The 15,426-nt window shown below is 48.2% G+C and overlaps 1 protein-coding gene across 2 annotated transcripts in view; it reads left to right on the plus strand.

The window, feature by feature from the left end:
• Positions 1–15,426, plus strand: part of ryr2a (ryanodine receptor 2a (cardiac)) — a 758,045-nt gene that overhangs the window by 578,737 nt on the left and 163,882 nt on the right. For both annotated transcript variants that reach the window (XM_072580564.1, XM_072580565.1), the window contains exons 55-57: positions 7,327–7,404; positions 8,449–8,524; positions 10,138–10,261. In XM_072580564.1, the coding sequence (XP_072436665.1) occupies positions 7,327–7,404; positions 8,449–8,524; positions 10,138–10,261 (278 nt within the window). The remainder of the gene's footprint in view (positions 1–7,326; positions 7,405–8,448; positions 8,525–10,137; positions 10,262–15,426) is intronic.

The raw sequence follows: 15,426 nt of genomic DNA on the forward strand, positions 1-15,426 counted from the left end.
AATCCTTTGTTTCCCTGTATGGACCAGGAAGAGAGACCACAGAAATCAAGGGGTGCACACTGCATTAATGGTGTCTGCTATGGGCACTGTCATTGTTACCAGGGATCTCATCAGGAGCCATGAAGTGATGTAAAGTGTGAACCTCTGGAAGCTCACACAGGCTACCAGGGCTTTCCTGGTTGTTTGTCCACATAGTAGCATCTTCCAATAATGATGGGGGTGGGAAGTGGCTGTTAATTGGTCACTTTACCAGACTAATTGGCCACCTAGTGGATGAGTGCACCACTTAGGGGCTTAACACGAGAGTTCAAAGTACTTTTGAGAGCCATCCTGAAGAGATTTTTTTCAAGGGCCACGTTTTGATTTTCGAGGCTACCTTTTTAAGCTTACCAGCTCATTTATTATCTGATTCAGGATGTAATAATAATACTTCTGCACTTATGTGTGTTGACATATGTTGTATTTAGACTCTCCCAGAAGCAGAATGAGAAGAGCTCATCAATCAAATCACTCTTAAATATAACGCTGCAGCACACAAGGAAAGTATTCATTTCCCATACAAAACACAACTTAAATTTGTACAAGCCAACTTGCATAACTTAGCAACACAAGTTTGTTAAAAATCAAAATAGGCAACTTTTTTCACGCAGAGGATGGTGTGTGTATGGAATGAGCTGCCAGAGGAAGTGGTGGAGGCTGGAATGATTGCAACATTTAAAAGGCATCTGGATGGGTAAATGGTTAGGGATGGTTTAGAGGGATATGGGCCAAATGCTAGCAAATGGGACTAGGTTTATGTATGATTTTGGTCGGCATGTACAAGTTGGACAAAGGGTCTGTTCCCATCTGTATATCTCTATGACTCTATAACTGACATACACTTTGACACAAAAAGACCCATCACTGTTCACAAAATCATTACATGCCAGTAATGTCACAGTGAATGCATTTCCATTGCAAATGAATAAAACCAGAACATTTTAACCAGGCAGTTACAACCCTGCTTATCGCATCATGGATCTCAGTATCAGGTTTAAATTTAACAATTGAAATAAAGCATGGGGTTGTACAGCATGAAAACTGACCTTTCGGTCCAACTTGTCCATGCAGACTAAATATCCAACATAAATCTAGACCCATTTTCCAGCATTTGACTTATATCCCCCTAAATCCTTCCTATTCAGATACCCACCCAGATGCCTTTTAATTGTTGCAATTGTCCTAGCCTCAACCACTTTCTCTGGCAGCTCATTCCATACACGTACCACTCTCTGCATGAACATGTTGCCACTTAGGTCCCTTTTAAATCATTTCCCCTCTCAACTTAAACCTGTGCCCTTTAGTTTTGGACTCTCCTATCCTGGGGAAAAGACATTGGTTATTCACACTATCCATGTCCCTCAGTGTCCATAATCCAGGAAAACAGCCCCAGCCTATTCAGCCTTTCTCTATTGCTCAAACTCTCCAACCATGGCAACATCCTTGAAAATCTGTTCTGAACCTTCTCAAGTTTCACAACAACTTTCCTATAGCAGGGAGACCAGAATTGAAAGCAATACTCCAAAAGTGGCCTAACTAATTTCCTGTCCACAACATGATATCTCAATTCCAATACTCAGAGCAATGACGATGGGCCGAGGAGTGGCTGATGGAGTTTAGATAAATGTGAGGTTTTGCATTTTGGTAGGGTAAATCAGGGCAGGACTTACACAGTTAATGGAAGTGTCCTGGAAAGTGTTCTAGAACAGAGACTATGGATGCAGGTTCGTACTTCCTTGAAAGTGGAGTTGCAGGTAGACAGGGTGGTGACGAAGGTTTTGGTACACTTGCCTTTACTGATCAGTGCATTGGGGATATTGGACATGGTGTTGATAGGTACAGGAGGACCTACTACAATCTTTCCAAGAATAATAGTAGCTCCTCAATTTATTCAACCTTAAACTAGAAAGGTAGCAAAAATAGGCCAGTTAGCTAATTGAGCATGCTTTGCCAATAATATGATCACAGCTAATCCTTCAACTCAATGGCACACTCATGCTCTCTTCCCAAACTCTTTGACACCTACAGCTTCTAGAGGTCGATCCAGAATTCTCCCTCCTCCAGCCTCCCTCTCCCCCAAGCCCCACCTTCAGCCTCCCTCTCCCTCACACCCCTCCTCCAGCCTCCCTCTTCCTCACACCCCTCCTCCAGCCTCCCTCTCCCCCACACCCCTCCTCCAGCCTCCCTCACCCCAGACCCCTCCTCCAGCCTCCCTCTCTCCCACACCCCTCTTCCAGTCTCCCACTCCCCCACACCCCTCCTCCAGCTTCCCTCTCCCTCACATCCCTCCTCCAGCCTCCCTCACCCCCACACCCCTCCTTCAGCCTCACTCTCTCGCACACCCATCTCTCTCCCTCATACCCCTCCTTCAGCCTCCCTCGTCCCCACACCCATCCCACTCCATCACACCCCTCTTCCAGCCTCCCCCTCCCCCACCTCCCTCCTTCAGCCTCCCTCTCCCCACACCCCACCATCTCCCTCACACCCCTCCTCCAGCCTCCCTCACCCCCACACCCCTCCTTCAGCCTCACTCTCTCGCACACCCCTCCCTCTCCCTCATATCCCTCCTTCAGTCTCCCTCTCCCCCACACCCATCCCTCTCCCTCATACCCCTCCTTCAGCCTCCCTCGCCCCCACACCCATCCCACTCCATCACACCCCTCTTCCAGCCTCCCCCTCCCCCACCTCCCTCCTCCAGCCTCCCTCTCCCCCACACCCCTCCTTCAGCCTCCCTCTCCCCTCACATCCCTCCTCCAGCCTCCCTTTCCCCCACACCCCTCTTCCAGCCTCCCTCTCCCTCACACCCCTCCCTCTCCCTCACACACATCCTCAAGCCTCCCTCACACCTCTCCTCCAGCCTCCCTCTCCCCCACACCCCATCTCCAGCCTCCCTCTCCATCACACCCCTCCTCCAACCTCCCACTCCCCCACCTCCCTCCTTCAGCCTCCCTCTCCCCACACCCCACCATCTCCCTCACACCCCTCCTCCAGCCTCCCTCACCCCCACACCCCTCCTTCAGCCTCACTCTCTCGCACACCCCTCCCTCTCCCTCATATCCCTCCTTCAGTCTCCCTCTTCCCCACACCCATCCCTCTCCCTCATACCCCTCCTCCAGCCTCCATCTCCCCCACACCCCTCCTCCAGCCTCCCTCTCCCTCACACACCTCCTCCAGCCTCCCTCTCCCCCACACCCCTCCTTCAGCCTCCCTCTCCCCTCACACCCCTCCTCCAGCCTCCCTTTCCCCCACACCCCATCTCCAGCCTCCCTCTCCATCACACCCCTCCTCCAACCTCCCACTCCCCCAGACCCCTCCTCCAGCCTCCATCTCCCCCACACCCCTCCTCCAGCTTCCCTCTTCCCCACACCCCTCCTTTCGCCTCCTTCTCCCCCACACCCCTCCTCCAACCTCCCACTCCCCCACCTCCCTCCTTCAGCCTCCCTCTCCCCACACCCCACCATCTCCCTCACACCCCTCCTCCAGCCTCCCTCACCCCCACACCCCTCCTTCAGCCTCACTCTCTCGCACACACCTCCCTCTCCCTCATATCCCTTCTTCAGTCTCCCTCTTCCCCACACCCATCCCTCTCCCTCATACCCCTCCTCCAGCCTCCATCTCCCCCACACCCCTCCTCCAGCCTCCCTCTCCCTCACACACCTCCTCCAGCCTCCCTCTCCCCCACACCCCTCCTTCAGCCTCCCTCTCCCCTCACACCCCTCCTCCAGCCTCCCTTGCCCCACACCCCATCTCCAGCCTCCCTCTCCATCACACCCCTCCTCCAACCTCCCACTCCCCCAGGCCCCTCCTCCAGCCTCCATCTCCCCCACACCCCTCCTCCAGCTTCCCTCTTCCCCACACCCCTCCTTTCGCCTCCTTCTCCCCCACACCCCTCCTCCAGCCTCCCTCTCCCCCACACCCCTCCTCCAGCCTCCCTCTTCCCCACACCCCTCCTTTAGCCTCCTTCTCCCCCACACCCCTCCTCCAGCCTCCCTCTCCCCCACACCTCTCCTTCAGCCTCCCTCTCCCCCACACCCCTCCCTCTCCCCCACACCCCTCCTTCAGCCTCCCTATCCCCCACACCCCTCCTTCAGCCTCCCTCTTCCCCCACTCCCCTCCTCCAGCCTCCCTCTCCCTCACACCCCTCCCTCTCCCTCACACACCTCCTCCAGCCTCCCTCACACCTCTCCTCCAGCCTCCCTCTCCCCCACACCCCACCTCCAGCCTCCCTCTCCATCACACCCCTCCTTCAGCCTCCCCCTACCTCGCACCGCTCCTTCAGCCTCCCCCTTGCCCCACATCCGTTCTTCAGCCTCCTTCTCCCCCACTCCCCTCCTCCAGGCTCCCTCCCCCAGACCCGTGCTCCAGCCTCCCACTCCCCCAGGCCACTCCTCCAGCCTCCACCTCCCCCACACCCTTCCTCCAGCCTCCCTCTTCCCCACACCCCTCCTTTAGCCTCCTTCTCCCCCACACCCCTCCTCCAGCCTCACTATCCCCCACACCCCTCCTCCAGCCTCTCTCTCCCTCACACCCCTCCTTCAGCCACCCACACCCTCACACGCCTCCTCCAGCCGCCCTCTCCCTCACACTCCTCCTCCAGCCTCCCTCGCCCCCACACCCATCCCACTCCATCACACCCCTCTTCCAGCCTCCCCCTCCCCCACCTCCCTCCTCCAGCCTCCCTCTCCCCCACACCCCTCCTTCAGCCTCCCTCTCCCCTCACACCCCTCCTCCAGCCTCCCTTTCCCTCACACACCTCCTCCAGCCTCCCTCTCCCTCACACCCCTCCTCCAGCCTCCCTTTCCCCCACACCCCATCTCCAGCCTCCCTCTCCATCACACCCCTCCTCCAACCTCCCACTCCCCCAGGCCCCTCCTCCAGCCTCCATCTCCCCCACACCCCTCCTCCAGCTTCCCTCTTCCCCACACCCCTCCTTTCGCCTCCTTCTCCCCCACACCCCTCCTCCAGCCTCCCTCTCCCCCACACCCCTCCTCCAGCCTCCCTCTTCCCCACACCCCTCCTTTAGCCTCCTTCTCCCCCACACCCCTCCTCCAGCCTCCCTCTCCCCCACACCTCTCCTTCAGCCTCCCTCTCCCCCACACCCCTCCCTCTCCCCCACACCCCTCCTTCAGCCTCCCTATCCCCCACACCCCTCCTTCAGCCTCCCTCTTCCCCCACACCCCTCCTCCAGCCTCCCTCTCCCTCACACCCCTCCCTCTCCCTCACACCTCTCCTCCAGCCTCCCTCTCCCCCACACCCCACCTCCAGCCTCCCTCTCCATCACACCCCTCCTTCAGCCTCCCCCTACCTCGCACCGCTCCTTCAGCCTCCCCCTTGCCCCACATCCGTTCTTCAGCCTCCTTCTCCCCCACACCCCTCCTCCAGGCTCCCTCCCCCAGACCCGTCCTCCAGCCTCCCACTCCCCCAGGCCACTCCTCCAGCCTCCACCTCCCCCACACTCCTCCTCCAGCCTCCCTCTTCCCCACACCCCTCCTTTAGCCTCCTTCTCCCCCACACCCCTCCTCCAGCCTCCCTATCCCCCACACCCCTCCTTCAGCCTCCCTCTTCCCCCACACCCCTCCTCCAGCCTCTCTCTCCCTCACACCCCTCCTTCAGCCTCCCACACCCTCACACGCCTCCTCCAGCCGCCCTCTCCCTCACACTCTTCCTCCAGCCTCCCTCACCCTCACACCCCTCCTTCAGCCTCCCTCTCCCCCCATCCCTCCCTCTCCCCCACACCCTTCCTTCACCCTCCCTCTCTCCCACACCCCTCCCTCTCCCCCACACCCCTCCTTCAGCCTCCCTCTTCCCCACACCCCTCCTTCAGCCTCTTTCTTCCCCACACCCCTCCTCCAGCCTCCCTCTCTCCCACACCCCTCCCTCGCCCCACACCCCTCCTTCAGCCTCCCTCACCCTCACACCCCTCCTCCAGCCTCCCTCACCCTCAAACCCCTCCTTCAGACTCCCTCTCCCCCACACCCCTCCCTCTCCCCCACACCCCTCCTCCAGCTTCCTTCTCACCCACACCCCTCCTCCAGCTTCCCTCTCACCCACACCCCTCCTCCAGCCTCCCTCTTCCCCACACCCCTCCTCCAGCCTCCCTCTCCCCTACACCCCTCCTCCAGCCTCCCTCTCCCCCACACCCCTCCTCCAGCCTCCCTCTCCCCCACGCCCCTCCTCCAGCCAGTTCACTTCTTGCAAACTCCTTCTTGCCTCCATTACCATCTCTGCATTGGTAGCATTCTTTTGTTCCAAACCCCTCCCTTTGCAGTCTCATTCTTCCTTTCCAAACTCTTTTGTATCTGCTACCTCCCTGCCCTTCCCAGATGGACCAAAAGTCCAGCCTTGGCAATGGGTCACCTGATCCTGACATTGTCTAAAGGCAAGCCCTCAATCCCAGCTTCACCAGTGACTCCCTCATTGCTGCCACTCACTTCTGAACTGCTTGCTGCTCCTCCAATCTCAGGTCCTTCTCTATCACGTTTGTTGCTAAAAATCACACAACTAGGAGAAAGTGAGGGCTGCAGATGCCGGAGATCAGAGCTGAAAAATGTGTTGCTGGAAAAGCACAGCAGGTCAGGCAGCATCAAAGGAGCAGGAGAACTGACGTTTCGGGTATAAGCCCTTCTTCAGAAAAATAATCCTGAAGAAGGGCTTATGCCTGAAACGTCGATTCTCCTGCTCCTTTGATGCTGCCTGACCTGCTGCGCTTTTCCAGCAACACATTTTTCAGCAAAAATCACACTACACCAAGTAATAGTCCAACAGGTTTATTTGGAAGCACTAGCTTTCGGAGGACTGCTCCTTCATCAGGTAGCTGATAGGTTTGCAAGGGAGCTACCAGCAGCAAGCATGAGGGAGACCCAGCCTGTGACTGGAGTAGCAACCCCCTTCACTGTTTCTGTCAATTTTGCATTTTTAGTACGGTACTTTCCTCCCGTTGGTCACCCTCTGAGTGAGCATTTCCTGAGCATTTTGGGGATTTTTGAGGATGCAGAGTTCTGTCCCCAACCTCCTGTGACCTGAGCTCTTCATTATTGGGATGGGTGAAATTCAACCCTTGCAGGGACAGTCTTAAGCAGGCAGTGTATGGCTTGGGGCAGACTAAGGATAAAGGTGAAAATAATAAGTATCCTGACTGTGTAAAACAAATTTAGACACCCCCAATCTTCTTTGATTTCTGTCCCTTCTTGCTGTGTTACTCATTTTATTGAATTAAATGCAGCAGATTACTATTTCCATCTGTTTTTTACACTTGCTTTTACAATGGTGTTTCCACTTGTTACTCAGGTATCTGTAGATTCTGCACATGGGTACAGCCCAAGGCCTATCGACATGAGCAATGTTACACTTTCCAGGGACCTGCATGTAAGTTATTCCTACTCCACTTAATTTGTTCTGACATTTATCTTGCATGTGCCATGTTGTAAATTGAAGAATGATGTTGAAATTATTATACTAGATTTTCTTGTTGAAAACTTTGATATGCTCATCGTCTGAACATCCACAACTCTCAGGAGGAAAATTTCATAGATTCACAAGAAATTTCTCTTTGTCTCAGTCCTAAATAGAGAATCTCTTAACATGAAATCTCATTCTACTAGGCTGGGGAAATAGCCTCTCAGCATCTATCCACTCAAAGCTCTAAGCGTCTAAGATTTGTCAATAAGATAACATTTCATACCAATTTTTATGGCTGCACCATAAAAAGTATCCTATCTGGATGCATCACAGCACGGTTTGCCAACTGCTGTTCCCAAGACTGTAAGAAACTACAGAGAGTCCATAGCACAAACCAGCCTTCCATCTATTGACTCCATCTATATTTCCTGCTGCCTCAGGAAAGCAACCGACATAATCAAAGACCCTCCCACCCAATTATACTCTCTTCCACTCTCTTTCATCGGACAGAAGATATTAAAGTTTGTACACGTACAGAGAGATTCAAGAACAGCTTCTTCCCTGCTCTTACTAGACATCTGAGTGGACCTCTCAAACTTTAAATTTAATGTTGATCTCTCTCTAAGTGCATCTTCACTGCAGCCGTAACACTGTATTCCTCGCTCTGTTCTATGACCCCAATGCACTTTGTATGATACAATCTGCCTGTACTGCATGCAAAACAAAACTTTTCCCTGTACCATGTGACAATAATAAATCAAATCAAATCAAATTATGCTTCTAAATTCCAGAGAATATAAGCCACTTTACTCAATCTGTCTTCAAAGATAAAGACATCTCATGCTAGCATGCAGGCATGTTACTCCTTATTTAGAGAAGCATTTTATAGGAACTGAGTTTGATCAGTACATGCTTAGAGTTGCAGCCTGCACTTCTCAAGAACTTATGTTTCACAGTATAAATTAATTTTAACATGGCAATGACTGTGTGTTCCTTTGCAATTTATCACAGGCAATGGCAGAGCTACTAGCAGAGAACTATCATAACATCTGGGCTAAAAAGAAGAAAAATGAATTGGAAGTTAAAGGTAACAGGACATGCTACATTATCATTAAAATATTGTTAGATTCGTGGAACGCATTGGGTTTAACTTCTGCAGTTTCATCTTGTTTGTTTTAAATGCATGTTTCAAAGGAATTGGTAGGTTGGTGAATCTGCTGGCAGAGTGTTGAATTATTATTCAGGATTTTGGTCAAGATTTGATGGGTATTCCTACCTTGATCCATTTGAGAGGTTTGGTGCTCCTGTATCTGTTTGAAAGTTGTGGAATAGTCCATTTCATAATGTCATTGTACAATTTAACCTGCATTTCTTGATTCAAAACTAGAAAACAAATCCCCCAGTCCCCAATGTTTCAGTATCAGAAATATAGCCTGTAAATTTTACAGCCCTCTATTTTTGAGCTATTTTCCCTGAAGTTCAGGAGGGCAGTTAATCAGGTCTTCACCAGTGCTAATGCAAGCTACCTGTTCTGTAATGTCAGAGGGCAATCAGAACTTTCTCTTTAGCTTTTTTTTCTCTCTCCCAGTGCAGTAAATCTGTTTTGCATGTTATTTTGTTGCCACCTGTTTTAATATCTGCCCTGCGCTGGTAAAGTTACTGATGAAAGTCATCGACCTGCTCCTGAGTTTTCAAAGTAAATTTGACATGTAACCATAAAACACTCAGCACGTGATGCAACACTTGGGAGGAGTGCAAGGTAATGACCTTTTGCCATTGTGTCAGTGGACCTTCCGATGGTCATTGGTTCATCCTCCCACATTTGCTGTTTGATCCCAAGAATAACACGATGGGGGACTGGTTTAACATAACTCTTGTCAGGTAACTCTTAGATTTACAGTCCATGGAGACCATCAAAAGTCAAATTGGGCAGAGTGTAAAATGGGTGACCACCAGTAATGTAAAATCTCTCAAAGAATCCCCATACAGGCTTCTGACTACTTTAGATTACATCTGCTATTTTATATCACTGATGGCATTATATTTTTGTTGGTTGGAATTTTCCTCCCATTTTCTGATCCCACTGCCCTATGTACCTTTCCCTGTTTTGATAATGGGCACAACATCAACTCCCAGGCCTTTGTCTGTCACACAGCAAAGTGAACTGGGAGGGAGGGGGGGGGGCGCATTTGAGTGAATGTCTTCTCCACTTGTGTTTCTTTCCTGTGAGGATTTTTTTCTTTTTGGTTGGTGTTCTTTCAATGTGGTTAAAATCAGAGATCTTCTGCATGAATTAACATAGGCTCACACCCATTGTACTGATGACTGCCACTTTACAATCAGCAATCTTTCTTAAAATAGGTAATGTTATTTAAATAGTTTATTAAACAGAGATATAAATTGCTTTGCTAGTTGAGCACTTCCATTTTCTAAGGTTCATAAGCAGGAAAAGGTTGTTGTCATTTTATGTACATTCAGGTAGCAAACGTCAGCTCTCCCCGTCCACATCAACATTTACTGTTCATAAGGCATGCAGCAGTGCTGTTCCCATTTCCCTTCATTCAGTTATCGAATCTACTCTTGTATATTGTCATAGTTTTAGCCTCAACCTCAGCTGGAGGTGACATTTCACAATCTGTAACCATATTCCGAAGTGTTGCTTAGTCCTTCTAATGTTGGTGGTTGCTCTTGTTCTTTCAGGAGGAGGAAACCACCCTTTGTTGGTGCCTTATGATACACTGACAGCGAAGGAGAAAGCCAGAGACCGAGAGAAAGCCCAGGAAATCCTCAAGTTTCTTCAGATTAATGGTTATGCAGTGTCAAGGTATTACTGTCCAGTATTGTATAGAGTCATAGAGATGTACAGCATGGAAACAGACCCTTCGGTCCAACCTGTCCATGCTGACCAGATATCCCAACCCAATCTAGTCCCACCTGCCAGCACTCAGCCCATATCACTCCAAACTCTTCCCATTCATAAACCCATCCAAGTGCCTCTTAAATGTCGCAATTGTACCAGCCTCCACCACATCCACTGGCAGCTCATTCCGTACATGTACCACCCTCTTCATGAAAAGGTTGCCCCATAGGTCTCTTTTCTATCTTTCCCTTCTCACCCTAAACCTATGCCCTCTAGTTCTGGATACCCCGGCTCCTGGGAAAAGACTTTGCCTATTTATCCTATCCATGCTCCTCATAATTTTGTAAACCTCTATAATGTCACCCCTCAGCCTCAGATGCTCCAAGGAAAACAGCCCCAGCCTGTTCAGCCTCTCCCTATAGCTCAAATCCTCCAACCCTAGCAACATCCTTGTAAATCTTTTTTGAACCCTTTCAAGTTTCACAACATCGATTCTCACCACAGTTACCTTGGTAAAAGATAAATCAGGAGATTTGTTGTCATCATCTGTCTTTTTGGGTCGAGATCTCAAAGTCCTGGCTGGTCTATTGTGGAGGAAAATCACTTTGTAGTCTAAACAAGATACACTTATTGCATGATAGCAGCTAGGTACAAGTTACTTTGGTATGAAAGAGGTTGTTACCAAAATGATGAGGGTGGTGTAGATGGTTGGTCCACCTCCTTCAATCTCCAGAGCTATTCCTGTATCCAAGTCCATTTGACGTCTTCATATCGGATGGTGTTAAATGCACTCCTCAGAATTCTTTTCAAGTTTTGTTCTCGTGCAACTTCCAGTATTAGGAGGATACTAAAGTTATTGTTTCGACACCATCCACTGATTTACTAATGTGATGCATTGCCACGAAAACATTATAATAATCAGACAATCCCTACAGTGTGGAAACAGGTCCTTCGCCCCAATAAGTCCACACTGACCCTCCAAAGAGTACCCACCCAGATCCATTCCCCTACATTTACCCCTAATGCTACACCTCCCTGAATCCTGTGAGCAATTTAACATGGTCAATTCACCTAACCTGCATGTCTTTGGACTGTGGGAGGAAATCTAGACAGGCACAGGGAGAATATGCAAACTCCACACAAACAGTCGCCCAAGGCTGGAATTGAACCTGGATCCCTGGTGTTGTGAGGCAACAGTGCTAACCACTGAGCCATGCCACCCCATGGCAAATTTTATGGAGTCAAATTTTACAAAAAGCAATTTAAAAATCAAAGTCAGACTCCCTATTATGTGGCAACTTTAAAAGCTTTATTAATGGGGAACGTATAGCAATATATATTGGAGTTTTACAAACATAATGATGCAAAGACTTGATACTTGTGAAATAACTTCTTCACTCTGTTGCAAAAGTAGGCAGTAGGATTTTCTAATTTCCCCATTCCAGCCATACACTCTTTGGTGGAGATGTGGAATTGAGCAGAAGCATTGTAGTGAGGAACATCCCGGCGTCCTCTTGTATATTTTCTTGTCTGTGATGCTGATGTGTATCAAGTTCGTGGATCACATTTCAGAGAAAGGACAGATTCACCAGAGAAAAACTGGTATAATTAAGGGAAGAGGTTTAAAATAACAAAAGAAAATTTCAAAATCTGCACTGAATTGTGAGGCAGATATTGATTTTAATGATAAATAGATTTTTATTTTTGGAAGGAAATGTCAGAATTGTTAGGTCACAGGGGACGGGTGTCAGGCCCAGCAGGTAGATATTATTAGACCCTCCGAGGGGAGTGTCAGGGTGGGGTTGGGGAATGGAATGTGCTGAATGTCCAATGGAGGGAAAGGTGGTGTTGGATCTGGGGTAGTGAGGGAATTATTAGGTCCTGGGAGGTGAAGGGGTTGATGGTCTGATGATGGGTTGAGTTGTCAGGTCCAGTAGCAGAGGGATGAGTGTTGAGTTCTGGGAGGTGAGGTGAGTATTAGGTCAGGGTTCAAGAATGTAAAAGGTTTGGGGGATGGTATAGGTTTGGGGGTATACAGTAAGTTGAGGGGACTGTTCTCTACTTGAATGAAGTTGGTTAACTAATTGACATAACCCCCTGTGGACGTAACAGGAAAAATGCAGGGCAACTGTTGAGTTAACTACAACAGAACCCTCCAAGTTCTTCAGTTTGGATGGCTGTTATTAGAGGGTTCCAGGCACTAGATAATTGCACAGTGGAATCTTCAAACTGTGGGGATTTTGCAGTGTCCCGAAATGCATCTCTCACTTACTTTGCAGAAATAGCTATCTGACCATCGAAAAATCTGGACCTTCTTTTATATGCATTATCAGGGGTAGCCAAGGACATTCACCCACATTCAGCCATTTCAGGTGGTCTTTGTTTTGATATGTACTCTGGATATTCTAATTGTTTTCCTGTGAAGATGCATTTTTCCTGTTACTGTTGAAGACAGGGGGTTAAGTCTATTAATTAACCAACTTCATTCAAAAGGAAAACTGAACTAGGTTAATGGTCTAAAGTAAGTGGACAAGAACAAACGAAAAGGAACAAAAGTTCACAAGTATGAATCTGAAGTGATAGAGCTGACTTTCTAGCTGCTGAAATGAATTGGGTTCATATGCTGTGATTACAACAAGGGTTGCTTTCTCTCTTACTTTCTCTCAATTACATCATCCTTATAAGTATGATGCTCAAAAGTAGATGAAGGCAGAGTTAAGCCCACATCCGCTGGTGATGATCATTAGATATACACATCATCTGCTGCGTGGTAGGTGCAGATATTAAAGCAGCTGGTGGCACAGATCCATTTGTGGGCTACTGTAGGTGGTGGGTAGTTAATGGGACAATGACTACAGCATGGTTGATAGCATTCTGGGCAATGAGACTAGAATGGCTTCCAATGGAAGTATCACTGACAGCATGGCATACTGAGACATAGATGCTTTTCAAGACCCATCCAATCTTATGGTTAGTTAATTAGACTTACATGTAACTTCTATGATGTTCTCCATTCCTAGATTACCAATGGTACCAATATCAGACAAGTTAGTTAATCTTGGTGACTACTGTGCCAGAGCTGACACAGATCACTAGCGATGGAAAGGGCGTCCTTGGAAATGTAAATAAGATCAACAATTGTAACAACCATGGTTGGTTCGGTCATTGTTGTAGAACCATCCAACTAGCCCACAAAAGATGCCTCCATGGGTAGAACAGAGCTCTCCACAATCTTGTGACAAATCACCCCTGTTCACCAGAATCCTTCTGAACTACTTAGTGCAACGTCAGAAACAGAATTTGCTATCAGAGAGTCAATGCCATTTTAGAGAGTATGGGGTTCTGTGATGGGGAACTGTACTATGCACTGATTATTTGGACATTCATAGATCATATTAGCACCATTAGATCTCTTTGGTGAATAGGAATCTCTACTTGTGGAACGTATCGTTTTGACTTGGAAATTTGTCACAATTCCTTTAGTGTTACTGTGCTAAAATCCTGGCACTCCATCCTAATAGCATTATAGGTCTATGTGGAAAAAAAAGGACTGCAGCAATTCAATATGGCAACTCACCACCACCTTCTCAAAGGTACTGGCCCAGCCAGTGGAGTCCACATACCACGAATGAATAGAAAAAAAGCATTTACCCCACTATTTGTTGGCTCACTTGGTGCTCCTTCACCTTCAATATGTCAGATTGTGATTCCCATTTAAAAAAAAAGACTCATTGATTTTATAATGATATTTGGGTAGACAACCGCAATACCCAATTGCAACAGGGCACATGAGAAACAAAATGATATAAAAATAAAGCAAAAGCACAAGTGAATGAAGCAAAACAACACAAAGACTATTTTAAAAATAACAGTGTCATATGCACCTTAGTGCCACCAATCCTAGACAGCTGCTATATATGAGTGTGGTTTGCAGCTGATGGTTGAGAAATTGTGAGAAAGGATAGTGTAATTATACTACCTCTGATGCTTTATATTTTGAGTTCCCTCTGCATTTTGTTATGCACCAAGCTAGATCCCCTCTAACCATTTCAAGAACGTAGCCCAGATCCTAACTTTGCAAGTTGTTTTAGGCAGGTGTAATGCAGACATCCCAGTAGTGATGCAGGTGGTGAAATCACTTAGTTTTAAACTAAACAGACTTTATTTACAAGATTACCAAATGAAACACAAACAAAAGATAACAGAATACAGAATAACAACACTTATCCGAAAATCCATCAGATGATCGCAGCTTATTGATGCTGTTCCAAATGCTTGCAACAAATACCTATAAATACCCCTTGGCACAAAAGGTAAAATCAAAAACAGGGTCTTACAGGAGAAAAGTCAGAGAGAGAGCGAGAATACCAGCATGGATATGCTTCTTTGGCTCCAGCAGCTTCAAAACACTACCATGGTAAAACCAAACCAAACCAAACCAAACTAGGGAAAAGCTGAGCTGGGAGAACTGGCCACTCCCCTTTCATTAGAATCAAGATTAGAGTGGTGCTGGAAAAGCACAGCAGGTCAGGCAGCAAATGAGGACAGGAAGATCGACGCTTCAGGCAAAGGCCCTTCATCACTCCCCTTTCATTATACAAGTGTTTTTTTTTCAAAAACTTGAAAGCTTGTTGCCCGAGGAATTATCTGTTAGCTATAATCAAATTGGCCCTAAAACTCTTCAACTTTGACTTTTTGGAGTCTGTGTCTTTTACAACCTCTCTGAAAAGAAACAAGGACAACATTATCTTGTTAAAGCAGCAGCTTTGTCACAATTTCAAATGGGAGTTTGCTGTAATCAGCCAGCTTTATATACATACACACTACAGGCAAAAAGGGAATAAGTCTAACCTTAACAATCTGCATCTTTTTAAGTGCTAGTGAGCTCCCCAAGGATCTTTCAGTGGCTTCCTTCTCTTTCTCATACACATTCTGTTCCTCTGCATCATCATCCAGAAGAACGTTAGGGGTCATACAAACGCTGGTAACTCCAGACTAGCGAATCATCACCTCACTCAACTCCATCACTCACTCTGATTCACCTGTCGCTTGGCAGGCAACAATGTGGCTTGAGCGGGAATATCACCAAATTTAGCTTTGTTATTCTTCTCATTGAATTGGCAGCCCTG

This window comes from Chiloscyllium punctatum, chromosome 11, assembly GCF_047496795.1.
Source record: "Chiloscyllium punctatum isolate Juve2018m chromosome 11, sChiPun1.3, whole genome shotgun sequence".
Classification (NCBI taxonomy): domain Eukaryota; kingdom Metazoa; phylum Chordata; class Chondrichthyes; order Orectolobiformes; family Hemiscylliidae; genus Chiloscyllium; species Chiloscyllium punctatum.